The sequence below is a fragment of the Salmo salar genome, chromosome 26 (genome assembly GCF_965601325.2).
Source record: "Salmo salar chromosome 26, fSalSal1, whole genome shotgun sequence".
Classification (NCBI taxonomy): Eukaryota; Metazoa; Chordata; class Actinopteri; order Salmoniformes; family Salmonidae; genus Salmo; species Salmo salar.
The window spans coordinates 53,010,001-53,030,000 of NC_138316.1; the positions used below are offsets into that span (position 1 = coordinate 53,010,001).

The 20,000-nt window shown below is 44.0% G+C and overlaps 2 protein-coding genes across 2 annotated transcripts in view; both read right to left on the reverse strand.

Annotated features, from left to right (window-relative positions):
* The window catches only part of slc9a5 (solute carrier family 9 member A5), a 100,290-nt gene extending 88,336 nt beyond the window's left edge, over positions 1-11,954 (reverse strand). The window contains exon 1 of the mRNA XM_082969909.1: positions 11,345-11,954. Within this exon, the coding sequence (XP_082826035.1) occupies positions 11,345-11,717 (373 nt within the window). The 5' untranslated portion in view covers positions 11,718-11,954. The remainder of the gene's footprint in view (positions 1-11,344) is intronic.
* Positions 11,955-12,473: 519 nt separating this feature from the next.
* The window catches only part of LOC106588129 (FH1/FH2 domain-containing protein 1-like), a 55,566-nt gene continuing 48,039 nt past the window's right edge, over positions 12,474-20,000 (reverse strand). Inside the window, exons 17-18 of the mRNA XM_082969910.1 lie at positions 19,455-19,631; positions 12,474-16,632 (exon numbers count right to left, since the gene is read on the reverse strand). Of these exons, the coding sequence (XP_082826036.1) occupies positions 19,565-19,631 (67 nt within the window). The 3' untranslated portion in view covers positions 12,474-16,632; positions 19,455-19,564. The remainder of the gene's footprint in view (positions 16,633-19,454; positions 19,632-20,000) is intronic.

Genomic DNA, 20,000 nt, shown 5'->3' on the forward strand with positions numbered 1-20,000 from the left:
GTGGTCCCTTAGTGAGCCCTTCTGTCCCTGAGGTCACATTCTTGTTGTCGTCACTGGGTCAGTGTACTGTAGAGATGGTAGTAATATTGGTACAGTAGAGATGGTACTAGTATTGGTACAGTAGAGATGGTAGTAGTACTGGTACAGTAGAGATGGTACTAGTATTGGTACAGTAGAGATGGTAGTAGTATTGGTACAGTAGAGATGGTAGTAGTATTGGTACAGTAGAGATGGTAGTAGTATTGGTACAGTAGAGATGGTAGTAGTATTGGTACAGGTACAGTAGAGATGGTAGTAGTACTGGTACAGTAGAGATGGTAGTAGTATTGGTACAGTAGAGATGGTAGTAATATTGGTACAGTAGAGATGGTAGTAGTATTGGTACAGTAGAGATGGTAGTAGTACTGGTACAGTAGAGATGGTAGTAGTATTGGTACAGTAGAGATGGTAGTAGTATTGGTACAGTAGAGATGGTAGTAGTATTGGTACAGTAGAGATGGTAGTAGCATTGGTACAGTAGAGATGGTAGTAGCATTGGTACAGTAGAGATGGTAGTAGTATTGGTACAGTAGAGATGGTAGTAGTATTGGTACAGTAGAGATGGGAGTAGTATTGGTACAGTAGAGATGGTAGTAGTATTGGTACAGTAGAGATGGGAGTAGTATTGGTACAGTAGAGATGGTAGTAGTACTGGTACAGTAGAGATGGTAGTAGTATTGGTACAGTAGAGATGGTAGTAATATTGGTACAGTAGAGATGGGAGTAGTATTGGTACAGTAGAGATGGTAGTAGTATTGGTACAGTAGAGACGGTAGTAGTATTGGTACAGTAGAGACGGTAGTAGTATTGGTACAGTAGAGATGGGAGTAGTATTGGTACAGTAGAGATGGTAGTAGTACTGGTACAGTAGAGATGGTAGTAGTATTGGTACAGTAGAGATGGTAGTAGTATTGGTACAGTAGAGATGGTAGTAGTATTGGTACAGTAGAGATGGGAGTAGTATTGGTACAGTAGAGATGGTAGTAGTATTGGTACAGTAGAGATGGTAGTAGTATTGGTACAGTAGAGATGGTAGTAGTATTGGTACAGTAGAGATGGTAGTAGTATTGGTACAGTAGAGATGGTAGTAGTATTGGTACAGTAGAGATGGTAGTAGTATTGGTACAGTAGAGATGGTAGTAGTATTGGTACAGTAGAGATGGTAGTAGTACTGGTAGAGGTACAGCCTTAATTGATTTCGCTGCTCTATTGATGCCTTCATACGGTGTGGATGGGTAGCCAGGCAACAAGTACAGTAGTACTGTAATCTGTCACCTTGTCATAACCAGGGTTGGGGAGTAACGGATTACATGGAAATGATTACAAAAAACGGTAACTGTAATCAGTTACATTAAAAAAATATTGTAATCCGATTACAGAAACTATTGAAAAAGTAGATGATTACTTCGAGGATTACTTTTAATTTCAGAAAAGGATGTTTGCAAGAAAAAAAATATCTTTGACATTTCTCTGTTTTTTCAATGACATTCAAATCAGCGTTGAAAAAAGGCCCAGGATTCAGTTTGTTCCACCTGAGCGAGTCTGACCACAAGATAGAGACCGCTGTGATGTCAGAGACCGCTGTGATGTCAGAGGCCGCTGTGATGTCAGAGACCGCTGTGATGTCAGAGACCGCTGTGATGTCAGAGACCAACCAGACCGCTGTGATGTCAGAGACCAACCAGACCGCTGTGATGTCAGAGACCAACCAGACCGCTGTGATGTCAGAGACCAACCAGACCGCTGTGATGTACCGCTGTGATGTCAGAGACCAACCAGACCGCTGTGATGTCAGAGACCAACCAGACCGCTGTGATGTCAGAGACCAACCAGACCGCTGTGATGTCAGAATGCCCAAGACAGTGCAAAAGCTGTCATCAAGGCAAAGGGTGGCTACTTTGAAGAAGCTCAAATATAAAATATATTTTGAATTGTTTACAACTTTTTTGGTTACTACATGATTCCATATGTGTTACTTCATAGTTTTAATGTCTTCATTTTTATTCTACAATGTAGAAAATAGTAAAAATAAAGAAAAACCCTGGAATGAGTAGGTGTGTCCAAACATTTGACTGGTACTGTATATATATATATATATATATATATTTATATATTTATATCCATTGATTGTTGAAGAATATAAGTAATAAATTCCTTGAGCTTAGTTCAAATGTCAAACTCCATGAGAACCCAAAATATAAGCTTGTTTTACTCCAATGTTTGTAAACAAAGTAAATGTAAACAAACACTGTATAGCCTCATAACATGGTTATAACTATAATGTTGATATCGTGGATGGTCAGTCCTGTATAGCCTCATAACATGGTTATAACTATAATGTTGATATCGTGGATGGTCAGTCCTGTATAGCCTCATAACATGGTTATAACTATAATGTTGATATCATGGATGGTCAATCCTGTATCGCCTCATAACATGGTTATAACTATAATGTTGATATCATGGATGGTCAGTCCTGTATAGCTTCATAACATGGTTCTAACTATAATGTTGATATCATGGATGGTCAGTCCTGTATAGCCTCATAACATGGTTATAACTATAATGTTGATATCATGGATGGTCAGTCCTGTATAGCCTCATAACATGGTTATAACTATAATGTTGATGTCGTGGATGGTCAGTCCTGTATAGCCTCCATAACATGGTTATAACTATAATGTTGATATCATGGATGGTCAGTCCTGTATAGCCTCATAACATGGTTATAACTATAATGTTGATATCATGGACGGTCAGTCCTGTATAGCTTCATAACATGGTTCTAACTATAATGTTGATATCATGGATGGTCAGTCCTGTATAGCCTCATAACATGGTTATAACTATAATGTTGATATCATGGATGGTCAGTCCTGTATAGCCTCATAACATGGTTATAACTATAATGTTGATATCATGGATGGTCAGTCCTGTATAGCCTCATAACATGGTTATAACTATAATGTTGATGTCGTGGATGGTCAGTCCTGTATAGCCTCATAACATGGTTATAACTATAATGTTGATATCATGGTCAGTCCTGTATAGCCTCATAACATGGCTATAACTATACTGTTGATATCACGGTCAGTCCTGTATAGCCTCATAACATGGTTATAACTATAATGTTGATATCGTGGATGGTCAGTCCTGTATAGCCTCATAACATGGTTATAACTATAATGTTGATATCATGGATGGTCAGTCCTGTATAGCCTCATAACATGGTTATAACTATAATGTTGATATCATGGATGGTCAGTCCTGTATAGCCTCATAACATGGTTATAACTATAATGTTGATATCATGGATGGTCAGTCCTGTATAGCCTCCATAACATGGTTATAACTATAATGTTGATATCATGGATGGTCAGTCCTGTATCGCCTCATAACATGGTTATAACTATAATGTTGATGTCGTGGATGGTCAGTCCTGTATAGCCTCATAACATGGTTATAACTATAATGTTGATATCATGGTCAGTCCTGTATAGCCTCATAACATGGTTATAACTATACTGTTGATATCATGGTCAGTCCTGTATAGCCTCATAACATGGTTATAACTATAATGTTGATATCGTGGATGGTCAGTCCTGTATAGCCTCATAACATGGTTATAACTATAATGTTGATATCATGGATGGTCAGTCCTGTATAGCCTCATAACATGGTTATAACTATAATGTTGATAGTCAGTGGATGGTCAGTCCTGTATAGCCTCATAACATGGTTATAACTATAATGTTGATATCATGGATGGTCAGTCCTGTATAGCCTCATAACATGGTTATAACTATAATGTTGATGTCGTGGATGGTCAGTCCTGTATAGCCTCATAACATGGTTATAACTATAATGTTGATATCATGGTCAGTCCTGTATAGCCTCATAACATGGTTATAACTATAATGTTGATATCATGGTCAGTCCTGTATAGCTTCATAACATGGTTCTAACTATAATGTTGATATCGTGGATGGTCAGTCCTGTATAGCCTCATAACATGGTTATAACTATAATGTTGATATCATGGACGGTCAGTCCTGTATAGCTTCATAACATGGTTATAACTATAATGTTGATATCATGGTCAGTCCTGTATAGCTTCATAACATGGTTATAACTATACTGTTGATATCATGGTCAGTCCTGTATAGCCTCATAACATGGTTATAACTATAATGTTGATATCGTGGATGGTCAGTCCTGTATAGCCTCATAACATGGTTCTAACTATAATGTTGATATCATGGATGGTCAGTCCTGTATAGCCTCATAACATGGTTATAACTATAATGTTGATATCATGGATGGTCAGTCCTATATAGCCTCATAACATGGTTATAACTATAATGTTGATATCATGGATGGTCAGTCCTGTATAGCCTCATAACATGGTTATAACTATAATGTTGATGTCGTGGATGGTCAGTCCTGTATAGCCTCATAACATGGTTATAACTATAATGTTGATATCATGGTCAGTCCTGTATAGCCTCATAACATGGTTATAACTATACTGTTGATATCATGGTCAGTCCTGTATAGCCTCATAACATGGTTATAACTATAATGTTGATATCATGGATGGTCAGTCCTGTATAGCCTCATAACATGGTTATAACTATAATGTTGATGTCGTGGATGGTCAGTCCTGTATAGCCTCATAACATGGTTATAACTATAATGTTGATATCATGGATGGTCAGTCCTGTATAGCCTCATAACATGGTTATAACTATAATGTTGATATCGTGGATGGTCAGTCCTGTATAGCCTCATAACATGGTTATAACTATAATGTTGATATCATGGATGGTCAGTCCTGTATCAGCCTCATAACATGGTTATAACTATAATGTTGATGTCGTGGATGGTCAGTCCTGTATAGCCTCATAACATGGTTATAACTATAATGTTGATATCATGGTCAGTCCTGTATAGCCTCATAACATGGTTATAACTATACTGTTGATATCATGGTCAGTCCTGTATAGCCTCATAACATGGTTATAACTATAATGTTGATATCGTGGATGGTCAGTCCTGTATAGCCTCATAACATGGTTATAACTATAATGTTGATATCATGGATGGTCAGTCCTGTATAGCCTCATAACATGGTTATAACTATAATGTTGATATCATGGATGGTCAGTCCTGTATAGCCTCATAACATGGTTATAACTATAATGTTGATATCATGGATGGTCAGTCCTGTATAGCCTCATAACATGGTTATAACTATAATGTTGATGTCGTGGATGGTCAGTCCTGTATAGCCTCATAACATGGTTATAACTATAATGTTGATATCGGATGGTCAGTCCTGTATAGCCTCATAACATGGTTATAACTATAATGTTGATATCATGGTCAGTCCTGTATAGCCTCATAACATGGTTCTAACTATAATGTTGATATCGTGGATGGTCAGTCCTGTATAGCCTCATAACATGGTTATAACTATAATGTTGATATCATGGATGGTCAGTCCTGTATAGCCTCATAACATGGTTATAACTATAATGTTGATATCATGGATGGTCAGTCCTGTATAGCCTCATAACATGGTTATAACTATAATGTTGATGTCGTGGATGGTCAGTCCTGTATAGCCTCATAACATGGTTATAACTATAATGTTGATATCATGGTCAGTCCTGTATAGCCACATAACATGGTTATAACTATACTGTTGATATCATGGTCAGTCCTGTATAGCCTCATAACATGGTTATAACTATAATGTTGATATCGTGGATGGTCAGTCCTGTATAGCCTCATAACATGGTTATAACTATAATGTTGATATCATGGATGGTCAATCCTGTATCGCCTCATAACATGGTTATAACTATAATGTTGATATCATGGACGGTCAGTCCTGTATAGCTTCATAACATGGTTCTAACTATAATGTTGATATCATGGATGGTCAGTCCTGTATAGCCTCATAACATGGTTATAACTATAATGTTGATATCATGGATGGTCAGTCCTGTATAGCCTCATAACATGGTTATAACTATAATGTTGATGTCGTGGATGGTCAGTCCTGTATAGCCTCCATAACATGGTTATAACTATAATGTTGATATCATGGATGGTCAGTCCTGTATAGCCTCATAACATGGTTATAACTATAATGTTGATATCATGGACGGTCAGTCCTGTATAGCTTCATAACATGGTTCTAACTATAATGTTGATATCATGGATGGTCAGTCCTGTATAGCCTCATAACATGGTTATAACTATAATGTTGATATCATGGATGGTCAGTCCTGTATAGCCTCATAACATGGTTATAACTATAATGTTGATATCATGGATGGTCAGTCCTGTATAGCCTCATAACATGGTTATAACTATAATGTTGATGTCGTGGATGGTCAGTCCTGTATAGCCTCATAACATGGTTATAACTATAATGTTGATATCATGGTCAGTCCTGTATAGCCTCATAACATGGTTATAACTATACTGTTGATATCATGGTCAGTCCTGTATAGCCTCATAACATGGTTATAACTATAATGTTGATATCGTGGATGGTCAGTCCTGTATAGCCTCATAACATGGTTATAACTATAATGTTGATATCATGGATGGTCAGTCCTGTATAGCCTCATAACATGGTTATAACTATAATGTTGATGTCGTGGATGGTCAGTCCTGTATAGCCTCATAACATGGTTATAACTATAATGTTGATATCATGGTCAGTCCTGTATAGCCTCATAACATGGTTATAACTATAATGTTGATATCATGGTCAGTCCTGTATAGCCTCATAACATGGTTATAACTATAATGTTGATATCATGGATGGTCAGTCCTGTATAGCCTCATAACATGGTTATAACTATAATGTTGATATCATGGACGGTCAGTCCTGTATAGCTTCATAACATGGTTATAACTATAATGTTGATATCATGGTCAGTCCTGTATAGCCTCATAACATGGTTATAACTATACTGTTGATATCATGGTCAGTCCTGTATAGCCTCATAACATGGTTATAACTATAATGTTGATATCGTGGATGGTCAGTCCTGTATAGCCTCATAACATGGTTATAACTATGATGTTGATATCGTGGATGGTCAGTCCTGTATAGCCTCATAACATGGTTATAACTATAATGTTGATATCATGGATGGTCAGTCCTGTATAGCCTCATAACATGGTTATAACTATAATGTTGATGTCGTGGATGGTCAGTCCTGTATAGCCTCATAACATGGTTATAACTATAATGTTGATATCATGGTCAGTCCTGTATAGCCTCATAACATGGTTATAACTATACTGTTGATATCATGGTCAGTCCTGTATAGCCTCATAACATGGTTATAACTATAATGTTGATATCGTGGATGGTCAGTCCTGTATAGCCTCATAACATGGTTATAACTATAATGTTGATATCGTGGATGGTCAGTTCCTTGCATCCATATCTCTGTCTATTAATCTGAGAGTGGTTACATTTCTTCCCGTCCCTCAGCTTTTTACCAAAACATATCACAATGTCACCAATAAAAAATGTCAACAGTAGGCCTGTAACAAATGCAGCATATGCCATTTATTTAATCACATGTAAACAGCACTTTTCAGTAGTGCTCAAAGCCATTCCATGAACACAGCATTTATTTTTCAACTTGAATCAACGAGCCCAATCAGTTCTCCATGACAACACGATCATAAACAACGGCGTAGGACTGGCTAATACATCCTTTAGTTTTGGGGTTATGTTCCGGTTAAACAATTTACCAAACAATAAATCCTATTCTTGAAGATAAAAAGGGGTGTTTGTTGCACCCTCGACAACTACTATGATTATTATTATTTGACCCTGCTGGTCATTTATGAACATTTTAACATTTTAACATTTTGACCATGTTCTGTTATAATCTCCACCCTGCACAGCCAGAAGAGGACTGACCACCCCTCATAGCCTGGTTCCTCTCTAGGTTTCTTCCTAGGTTCTGGCCTTTCTAGGGAGTTTTTCCTAGGGAGTTTTTCCTAGCCACCCCTCATAGCCTGGTTCCTCTCTAGGTTTCTTCCTAGGTTTTTGGCCTTTCTAGGGAGTTTTTCCTAGGGAGTTTTTCCTAGCCACCGTGCTTCTACACCTGCATTGCTTGCTGTTTGGGGGGTTTTAGGCTGGGTTTCTGTACAGCACTTTGAGAATATCAGCTGATGTACGAAGGGCTTTATAAAAATACATTTGATTTGTATAACATTTATTGTAATGACAGGAATTCGGATAGACTTTGGTTTTTAAATGTAAAGATATAATTAAATCGTATTATTATTATTATTATTATTATTATTATATGTAGTAGAAAGCGATAGGTTAGAAGAAGCCTACATAACCAAAAAATAAAGTATAAATTTAACATCCATATATGGCCAGCTATGTAAACAGTGATTTATCCTGCAATAGATGTCGTTCGATTGGTAACATATATTTTCTGTCTTCATCTAATGCCTCTTAAAGGGAAAAGTAATCTAAAAGTAACTGAATGTAATCAGATTACATTACTGAGTTTTGGGGTAATCCAACTGATTTTGAACAGTTAACTAGTAACTAGTAACGGGTTACATTATAGAAGGTAACCTACCCAACCCTGGTCATAACCAGTGAGTCCACAGAGAGTCCAATAGCTAGACAGAGAGTCCACAGAGAGTCCAATAGCTAGACAGTGAGTCCACAGAGAGTCCAATAGCTAGACAGTGAGTCCACAGAGAGTCCAATAGCTAGACAGTGAGTCCACAGAGAGTCCAATAGCTAGACAGAGAGTCCACAGAGAGTCCAATAGCTAGACAGTGAGTCCACAGAGAGTCCAATAGCTAGACAGTGAGTCCACAGAGAGTCCAATAGCTAGACAGAGAGTCCACAGAGAGTCCAATAGCTAGACAGAGAGTCCACAGAGAGTCCAATAGCTAGACAGAGAGTCCACAGAGAGTCCAATAGCTAGACAGAGAGTCCACAGAGAGTCCAATAGCTAGACAGAGAGTCAGGGCCACAGTAAGGGTCAACTCAACATGTTACTGGACCTCAGTGAGTCCTGAGAATGTGTGTGTGTGTGTGTGTGTGTGGGGGGGGGGGGGTTCTGAACATGCCAGGACCCTCTAGGAAAGGGGCCACTGGGGCTGGGGGGCCACTGGGGCTGGGAGGCCACTGGGGCTGGGAGGCCAGTAGGGCTGGGAGGCCAGTAGGGCTGGGTATCTGGGGCTGGGAGGCCAGTAGGGCTGGGTATCTGGGGCTGGGTGGCCACTGGGCTGGGGGGCCACTGGGGCTGGGGGGCCACTGGGGCTGGGAGGCCAGTAGGGCTGGGAGGCCAGTAGGGCTGGGTATCTGGGACTGGGAGGCCAGTAGGGCTGGGTATCTGGGACTGGGAGGCCAGTAGGGCTGGGTTTATGGGACTGGGAGGCCAGTAGGGCTGGGAGGCCAGATGGGCTGGGAGGCCAGATGGGCTGGGATTCTGGGGCTGGGAGGCCAGTAGGGCTGGGTATCTGGGGCTGGGAGGCCAGTAGGGCTGGGAGGCCAGTAGGGCTGGGAGGCCAGATGGGCTGGGATTCTGGGGCTGGGAGGCCAGTAGGACTGGGAGGCCAGTAGGGCTGGGAGGCCAGATGGGCTGGGATTCTGGGGCTGGGAGGCCAGTAGGGCTGGGAGGCCAGATGGGCTGGGATTCTGGGGCTGGGAGGCCAGTAGGGCTGGGATTCTGGGGCTGGGAGGCCAGTAGGGCTGGGAGGCCAGTAGGGCTGGGTATCTGGGGCTGGGAGGCCAGTAGGGCTGGGAGGCCAGTAGGGCTGGGAGGCCAGATGGGCTGGGATTCTGGGGCTGGGAGGCCAGTAGGGCTGGGTTTATGGGACTGGGAGGCCAGTAGGGCTGAGTATCTGGGGCTGGGAGGCCAGTAGGGCTGGGTGGCCAGTAGGGCTGGGAGGCCAGTAGGGCAGGGTTTATGGGACTGGGAGGCCAGTAGGGGTGGGTATCTGGGGCTGGGAGGCCAGTAGGGCTGGGTATCTGGGACTGGGAGGCCAGTAGGGCTGGGAGGCCAGTAGGGCTGGGAGGCCAGTAGGGCTGGGTGGCCAGTAGGGGTGGGTATCTGGGGCTGGGAGGCCAGTAGGGCTGGGAGGCCAGTAGGGCTGGGAGGCCAGATGGGCTGGGATTCTGGGGCTGGGAGGCCAGTAGGGCTGGGATTCTGGGGCTGGGAGGCCAGTAGGGCTGGGAGGCCAGTAGGGCTGGGTATCTGGGGCTGGGAGGCCAGTAGGGCTGGGAGGCCAGTAGGGCTGGGTATCTGGGGCTGGGAGGCCAGTAGGGCTGGGAGGCCAGTAGGGCTGGGAGGCCAGATGGGCTGGGATTCTGGGGCTGGGAGGCCAGTAGGGCTGGGTTTATGGGACTGGGAGGCCAGTAGGGCTGGGAGGCCAGTAGGGCTGGGAGGCCAGTAGGGCTGGGAGGCCAGTAGGGCAGGGTTTATGGGACTGGGAGGCCAGTAGGGCTGGGAGGCCAGTAGGGCTGGGAGGCCAGTAGGGCAGGGTTTATGGGACTGGGAGGCCAGTAGGGCTGGGAGGCCAGTAGGGCTGGGTTTATGGGACTGGGAGGCCAGTAGGGCTGGGAGGCCAGTAGGGCAGGGAGGCCAGTAGGGCTGGGAGGCCAGTAGGGCTGGGTATCTGGGGCTGGGAGGCCAGTAGGGCTGGGAGGCCAGTAGGGCTGGGTGGCCAGTAGGGGTGGGTATCTGGGACTGGGAGGCCAGTAGGGCATGAAGGGAGGATGAAGCGTTGAATAGAGAAAGAGAAGGAGAGAAATTAAAATGAAGTGATGTTTGAAATGAAAGAGTTTCAAACATCATGTCTCAGAGGTCTAAAGCAGAATAGTTTCTTCCCCCAAGTCAATGACAGGCATACTGTCATCATCATCATCATCAGCTCCACTAGTATCATACTGAAAGAGCTCTCTGTAGCAGGGGGCTGTTCAGAAGTGCAGGAAAACTAGCCTGTAAATACCTAGCTGAGGACTTATCTTTAGGACTTCTCTTTAGTGTCGCTGGACATTCCTGTTACATCAAAACTACACGTTTAAAATGGTTTAAGATATATGATATAATATAATATATATAAGATATATTTACACATATACCGCAGCTCTGTATGTGTAATAGTCCTATTTATAGGTTTGCTAAAATACCTTTTATAGACTACGGGATATCACAAAGATCAAATGGTTGCTTGGTAACTCGGTTATACGCCAGTACATTCAGAGAAATAGGGTCAGATGTCCACTTACGGATTTTCGCGACACTGGCCACCAGGATCCATATAGCGATAACGTAAGGCGTCTGTACATAACTCCATTCCCACTGCACCATCTGGAACCCTCCGCCGTGGCGGTGCGACTCTCCGCCGCCGTCCTCCGTGATCGCGGACGGTTCCTCTGCGGACCGGGCCAAGGCAATACCCGGCGAGGCATACTCCTCCTGGGGTTGGACCTGGAAGCGGTCTAGAGAGGTGGTCGGAGAAGCGGGTAGCGACGGACCGGTTAATCCACCGCTACGCAGCCCCAGGTCCGGAAAAAGCGACGCGTCTGTCGCGGGGAGGTCAGCCGCATCTTTACCGACTACCGACAGCAGAAGGAGCACAGGCACATTGAAGACGAGCATCTTCCCGTTAAACTCACTCAGCCTCGCGTCATCTTCTATTCTCTTTTATATACACACCATCAAGGGGAGGACCGGAGGTAAGATGGGAAGGACACGACGTAAGGGACGATACCTGTCACCGGTTTGCGGTTTACAATATCAACAACACCTCTCTCTCTCTCTCTAAGCGGTACGCTATGGTAACCCAGTCGAGGCTCTTACCGGCTGGCATAGCCTATCTTGGCACGTGACCCAAACTCTGAGAACCGTTATGACCCCCCCCCCCCCCCGTTAAAGAGCCATCACATGCGCACGGGCCACAGCAGAGTGCGGATCTGAGAGCTGTCAATGTATTGTTTTTAAAGACCACTACTCCTGACTGTGGCATTCTGTGAAAGACGACTAGTCCTGACTGTGCCATTCTGTGAAAGACGACTACTCCTGAATGTAGCATTCTGTGAAAGACTACTAGTCCTGACTAGCATTCTGTGAAAGACGGCTACTCCTGACTGTAGCATTCTGTGAAAGACCACTACTCCTGACTGTAGCATTCTGTGAAAGACAACTAGTCCTGACTGTAGCATTCTGTGAAAGATGACTAGTCCTGACTGTAGCATTCTGTGAAAGACGGCTAGTCCTGACTGTAGCATTCTGTGAAAGACGGCTACTCCTGACTGTAGCATTCTGTGAAAGATTGAGACAGTTTACTACTAGAGCCATAAGGTAATGTAACCCAACACAATCTGAGTGAAAGAATAACATCGGTACAGTCGACTGTAGGCTTGAAGATGTTTTTATTCATGTTTTTATACATTTGGGAAACATATGACGATAAAACACTTAAAATAAGACTTCAATTAAGCATTATTACAACCATTGAGCATTTAGTTACAGTTCGCCGTCGCTCCTGTGTCCACACAGACACACACACAGTCTCATGATACGACCATCGTGTCCTCAGATAGATGGTAACAATAGAAAGTAAATGACCAGAACACATTCACAGAGGAGGACGAGGGTCTATCTTTAAACATATGTGCCTCAGAATAGTGACTGAAGTGAGGGTACGTTTTAAAAATGGCACCCTTCTCCCTACACATTGCAGTACTTTCAAAAGTAGTGTACTACTGTATATAGGGAATAGGGTGCGATTTGGGACACAGGCGTGGAACTACTGTATATAGGGAATAGGGTGCGATTTGGGACACAGGCGTGGAACTACTGTATATAGGGAATAGGGTGTGATTTGGGACAAAGCGTGGAGTACATCTCTCTACAGGAAATAGTGAATGTGTAAACAACATGCAGTACACGCATTCCACCTAGAACAACTGAAACACACTTCATATACACAACTCAATACACACAGGTAAACACACAGGTAAACACAACTCAATACACACAGGTAAACACAACTCAATACACACAGGTAAACACACAGGTATACACACAGGTAAACACACAGGTATACACACAGGTATACACACAGGTATACACACAGGTAAACACACAGGTATACACACAGGTAAACACACAGGTATACACAACTCAATACACACAGGTAAACACACAGGTAAACACAACTCAATACACACAGGTATACACACAGGTAAACACACAGGTACACACACAGGTATACACACAGGTATACACACAGGTAAACACACAGGTAAACACACCTGTACTCGACACAACTAAGGGAAGTGAACACGTGATCAGAAAACAGTGTAGTCATGACAACGTTATCCTTGCTATTGTATCATACCCCACCTCCTAGTGCAAACAGGCAAATCTCTTTATTCTCTACATAACATAGTCAGAACTTCCTTCAAAAACGCTGCCCTTAAAATGATTGTATTTCAGAAAGACACTGTATGGATTCTCCCCCCCCCCCCCCCCGTGGACCCCGAATATCTCTCTCTGTGTACACACAATACCGTGAACCTTGGAAACAGAGGTCACCGTTAGTTCATCGCTACTGTGCACGTTGGAGACAGAGTGGCGTCCTTACACGGAGTCGAATTACACTTAACATTAAGGGTGTAAGTGTTGTTTTATCCTGTTCCATATGACCAGAGGCTGTTCTATATGACCAGAGGGTGTTCTATGCTGTTCTATATGACCAGAGGGTGTTCTATGCTGTTCTATATGACCAGAGGGTGTTCTATATGACCAGATGGTGGTTAATGCTGTTCTATATGACCAGAGGCTGTTCTATATGACCAGAGGGTGTTCTATATGACCAGAGGTTGTTCTATATGACCAGAGGGTGTTCTATATGACCAGAGGGTGTTCTATATGACCAGAGGGTGTTCTATATGACCAGAGGGTGTTCTATATGACCAGAGGCTGTTCTATATGACCAGAGGTTGTTTAATGCTGTTCTATATGACCAGAGGGTGTTCTATATGACCAGAGGGCGTTTTATGCTGTTCTATATGACCAGAGGGTGTTATATGCTGTTCTATATGACCAGACGTTGCTTTATGCTGTTCTATATGACCAGAGGTTGTTCTATATGACCAGAGGGTGTTCTATATGACCAGAGGGTGTTCTATATGACCAGAGGCTGTTCTATATGACCAGAGGCTGTTCTATATGACCAGACGTTGCTTTATGCTGTTCTATATGACCAGAGGGTGTTCTATATGACCAGAGGCTGTTCTATATGACCAGAGGTTGTTTAATGCTGTTCTATATGACCAGAGGCTGTTCTATATGACCAGAGGGCGTTTTATGCTGTTCTATATGACCAGAGGGTGTTATATATGACCAGAGGCTGTTCTATATGACCAGAGGGTGTTCTATATGACCAGAGGGTGTTCTATATGACCAGAGGGTGTTCTATATGACCAGAGGCTGTTCTATATGACCAGACGTTGCTTTATGCTGTTCTATATGACCAGAGGGTGTTCTATATGACCAGAGGGTGTTCTATATGACCAGAGGGTGTTCTATATGACCAGAGGTTGTTCTATATGACCAGAGGTTGTTCTATGCTGTTCTATATGACCAGAGGCTGTTCTATATGACCAGAGGCTGTTCTATATGACCAGAGCTTGAATCCTAAAGGTTTGTGTTGGAACAATCAACCCTCCTGAACTGAAATATGATACAGAATACTACACACCGTACAGTACCTAGACTCACACACACACACACACACCCCGTGGGGTCCAAGTATTAACAGTGAAACAAGGTTTGTGTGTGTGATAAATAATGTGGGCATGTGACCTGGTTTATATGTCCTCTGTCTGGATCAGATCACCTCGTGTGTCGTCTGAGACGTCCCTCTGTGTGTGTGTGTGTGTGTGTGTGTTGTCTGAGACATCTCTCTGTGTTTGTTTGTGTGTGTGTGTGTGTGTGTGTGTGTGTGTGTGTGTGTGTGTGTTGTCTGAGACCAGGCTCAACATGACCTCTAACAGCATATAGAACATTAGACTCTCTCACACTATAATCATATAAAGTTAATAAGATCTGATGCTTTTATCCATTACAATAATAATAATAATAATTATACCAGAGTTTATATTCAACCACTTCTTGACTAAAACATCCTGTTTCCTCCCTCCACCCACCGGTCCAGGAGGTTGTTACCCCCCCCTCCACCACCCTGATTCCAGACACACAATAGTCTTTAAAAATAGTCTCATTTGTCCTTAATGTTCAGTTAAATGTACATCATACTGTATAAATCTCTTAAATATGATACATCATGATGTCTACCACAGCAAAACATCTGTATATTTACATCAATTCCTGAAACGCTTCTCCGGGCCTTCAGCCGCGTTTCCTGAAACGCTTCTCCGGGCCTTCAGCCGCGTTTCCTGAAACGCTTCTCCGGGCCTTCAGCCGCGTTTCCTGAAACGCTTCTCCGGGCCTTCAGCCGCGTTTCCTGAAACGCTTCTCCGGGCCTTCCGCCGCGTTTCCTGAAACGCTTCTCCGGGCCTTCCGCCACATTTCTACCGAGTGACTCGTCCATTTAGAGGAGAAAAAACAAAACAATGAACAGTAGAGTTTTTCATATCTTCCAGCACGACGTGAAGAGAAATGGGTGTTATGTAGTGAGACAGGAACAACCCCAGCCTTAGGGGGGGGGTACTGTAGTCAACACCAGCCTTAGGGGGGGGGGGGTACTGTAGTCAACACCAGCCTTAGGGGGGGGGGGGTACTGTAGTCAACACCAGCCTTAGGGGGGGGGGTACTGTAGTCAACACCAGCCTTAGGGGGGGGGTACTGTAGTCAACACCAGCCTTAGGGGGGGGGTACTGTAGTCAACACCAGCCTTAGGGGGGGGGTACTGTAGTCAACACCAGCCTTAGGGGGGGGTACTGTAGTCAACACCAGCATGTCCTTCCTATATGTACTGTCTCTTCTTTATGTCAAATCAGGACTTTCTAAGATCCAGGCCCTTGGTACTGGCATGACTTCATCCTTCCCTCTTCATTGCTGGTGTGTGTGGTAGTACTCCGTCTCAGTCTGTCTGTGTAGGTCTGTGTGTCTCTGTGTGTTCAGAGCTTGTCACCCATCTGTGTAGGTCTGTGTGTCTCTGGGTGTTCAGAGCTTGTCACCCATCTGTGTAGGTCTGTGTGTCTCTGGGTGTTCAGAGCTTGTCACCAGTCTGTGTAGGTCTGTGTGTCTCTGTGTGTTCAGAGCTTGTCACCCATCTGTGTAGGTCTGTGTGTTCAGAGCTTGTCACCCATCTGTGTAGGTCTGTGTGTGTGTGTTCAGAGCTTGTCACCAGTCTGTGTAGGTCTGTGTGTGTGTGTGTTCAGAGCTTGTCACCAGTCTGTGTAGGTCTGTGTGTTCAGAGCTTGTCACCCGTCTGTGTAGGTCTGTGTAGGTCTGTGTGTTCAGAGCTTGTCACCAGTCTTGTTGCCGAGTCCCAGAGCCTGAACCACGTCGACACTAAGTCCGCTCTTCAGAGTCCTCCTCACTGCAACACACAGAAACACCACGTCAAACCAGATGAGAACAACACACACGTTACCACGCCAACGCACCGTCTCAGGGATAATAAAAAAAAAAACATTTCCCCCACCTACCCCACCCCCCCCCACCCCACCACCCAGCGGTCCAGGAGGTTTCCCACCCACCGACCCAGCGGTCCAGAGCCCTATTCCCTATATAGTGGTACTACTATAGACCAGAGCCCTATTCCCTATATAGTGGTACTACTATAGACCAGGGCCCTATTCCCTATATAGTGGTACTACTATAGACCAGGGCCCTATTCCCTATATAGTGGTACTACTATAGACCAGGGCCCTATTCCCTATATAGTGGCACTACTTTAGACCAGGGCCCTATTCCCTATATAGTGGTACTACTTTAGACCAGAGCCCTATTCCCTATATAGTGCACTACTTTAGACCAGGGCCCGATAGGGTGCCATTTTGGATGATGTCAACACATCTTCATTTTGTTGAAGGTTCTTGTACACTTTACTGAGATGTCAGGATGTCAGTTGAGAACAGAAATCAGTTCTTCATTTGTGGGAGGATATAAACGCTGGGTATGTAGATATCTTTAGAGAGAGGAACTAACAACAGAGATATTATGGGCCCAGGGAGATAACGCTCTGTTGTTCAGATAAAGCTCTGTTATGAACACACATCATGCTGTGGATGGACACACAAGGACATAGAGACACAGACGGGGACAAAAGGGCTTATCCCCCTCAGTGGCATCACACATCTAGCCTTGACCCTTTTCAGGTATTGGTGGTAGAAGAACAATGAGATCAAGATGGACGACAGTAGTCACCAAGCCTTGTCTAGTAGGACTACAGAGTGGACGGGAGACAGTAGTCACCAAGCCTTGTCTAGTAGGACTACAGAGTGGACGGGAGACAGTAGTCACCAAGCCTTGTCTAGTAGGACTACAGAGTGGACGGGAGACAGTAGTCACCAAGCCTTGTCTAGTAGGACTACAGAGTGGACGGGAGACAGTAGTCACCAAGCCTTGTCTAGTAGGACTACAGAGTGGACGAGAGACAGTAGTCACCAAGCCTTGTCTAGTAGGACTACAGAGTGGACGGGAGACAGTAGTCACCAAGCCTTGTCTAGTAGGACTACAGAGTGGACGGAAGACAGTAGTCACCAAGCCTTGTCTAGAAGGACTACAGAGTGGACGGAAGACAGTAGTCACCAAGCCTTGTCTAGAAGGACTACAGAGTGGACGGGAGACAGTAGTCACCAAGCCTTGTAGTCACCAAGCCTTGTCTAGTAGGACTACAGAGTGGACGGGAGACAGTAGTCACCAAGCCTTGTAGTCACCAAGCCTTGTCTAGTAGGACTACAGAGTGGACGGTAGACAGTAGTCACCAAGCCTTGTCTAGTAGGACTACAGAGTGGACGGGAGACAGTAGTCACCAAGCCTTGTAGTCACCAAGCCTTGTCTAGTAGGACTACAGAGTGGACGGTAGACAGTAGTCACCAAGCCTTGTCTAGTAGGACTACAGAGTGGACGGGAGACAGTAGTCACCAAGCCTTGTCTAGAAGGACTACAGAGTGGACGGGAGACAGTAGTCACCAAGCCTTGTAGTCACCAAGCCTTGTAGTCACCAAGCCTTGTAGTCACCAAGCCTTGTAGTCACCAAGCCTTGTAGTCACCAAGCCTTGTAGTCACCAAGCCTTGTCTAGAAGGACTACAGAGTGGACGGGAGACAGTAGTCACCAAGCCTTGTAGTCACCAAGCCTTGTAGTCACCAAGCCTTGTAGTCACCAAGCCTTGTAGTCACCAAGCCTTGTAGTCACCAAGCCTTGTCTAGAAGGACTACAGAGTGGACGGAAGACAGTAGTCACCAAGCCTTGTCTAGAAGGACTACAGAGTGGACGGAAGACAGTAGTCACCAAGCCTTGTAGTCACCAAGCCTTGTCTAGAAGGACTACAGAGTGGACGGGAGACAGTAGTCACCAAGCCTTGTAGTCACCAAGCCTTGTCTAGTAGGACTACAGAGTGAAGGCCTTTTGTTCCAGCCAAACTCGACTGTAACTGGTACAGACCAGATTGAAGATCTTGATCAGGTGAATTGTTGTCATATTGTATTATTGACTGTATGTTTTGTTTACTCCATGTGTAACTCTGTGTTGTTGTTTGTGTCGTACTGCTTTGCTTTATCTTGGCCATGTCACAGTTGTAAATGAGAACTTGTTCTCAACTAGCCTACCTGGTTAAATAAAGGACTTGTTCTCAACTAGCCTACCTGGTTAAATAAAGGTGAAATAAATATATATCTTTTTTTAAATTAGGTGCTGGGCTTGAACAAAAGTCTGCACACCTACAATGGATCCAGACTAGTGTTGAACGATGGGAGCTGTATGGAATGGCAGTTCAGCAGCCTCTCTACATTTAGAGAGGGCAGTACGGCCAGAAGAGGACTGGCCACCCCTCATAGCCTGGTTCCTCTCTAGGTTTCTTCCTAGGTTCTGGCCTTTCTAGGGAGTTTTTCCTAGCCACCCCTCATAGCCTGGTTCCTCTCTAGGTTTCTTCCTAGGTTCTGGCCTTTCTAGGGAGTTTTTCCTAGCCACCGTGCTTCTACACCTGCATTGCTTGCTGTTTGGGGGGTTTTAGGCTGGGTTTCTGTACAGCACTTTGAGATATCAGCTGATGTACGATGGGCTATATAAATAAATTAGATTAGATTTGATTTAGAGAGGGTCACTTGGGAAATAACACGTGAAGAAACAGAGAGAGAGTTTATTTAGATGAAGAGATCAATTCAAGGCCCATTCCTCTCCGTGTTGTAGTACTCACACGACTTCCTGTTGAGGCGGGAGCGTTTGCGTGTCTTGGGGCTGGACGGCCTCTCTGTGGGGTTCCTGGTAACAGACTTGACTAGGCGATCCATGATCTCATCCGTAGCATCATCCTGGGAGCTGGCACTGTCCTCTTTGGCTACAGACATCTGGGATGGAGAAACTGGGCCTAGACCTGGGGACGAAATCAAATCAAACTTTATTTAAAATGGGGACGAAATCAAACTTTATTTAAAAAATGGGGACGAAATCAAATCAAACGTATAAATACACACAGTTGAAGAAGTCGGAAGTTTACAAACACCTTAGCCAAATACATTTAAACTCAGTTTTTCACAATTCCTGATATTTAATCCTAGTAAAAATTCCCTGTCTTACGTCTGTTAGGATCACTAGTCTAAAAGAGGCCAGTTTAATTGCTTCTTTAAATCAGGACAACAGTTTTCAGCTGTGCTAACATAACTGCAAAAGGGTTTTCTAATAATCAATTAGCTTTTTAAAATGATAAACTTGGATTAGCTAACACAACGTGCCATTGGAACAC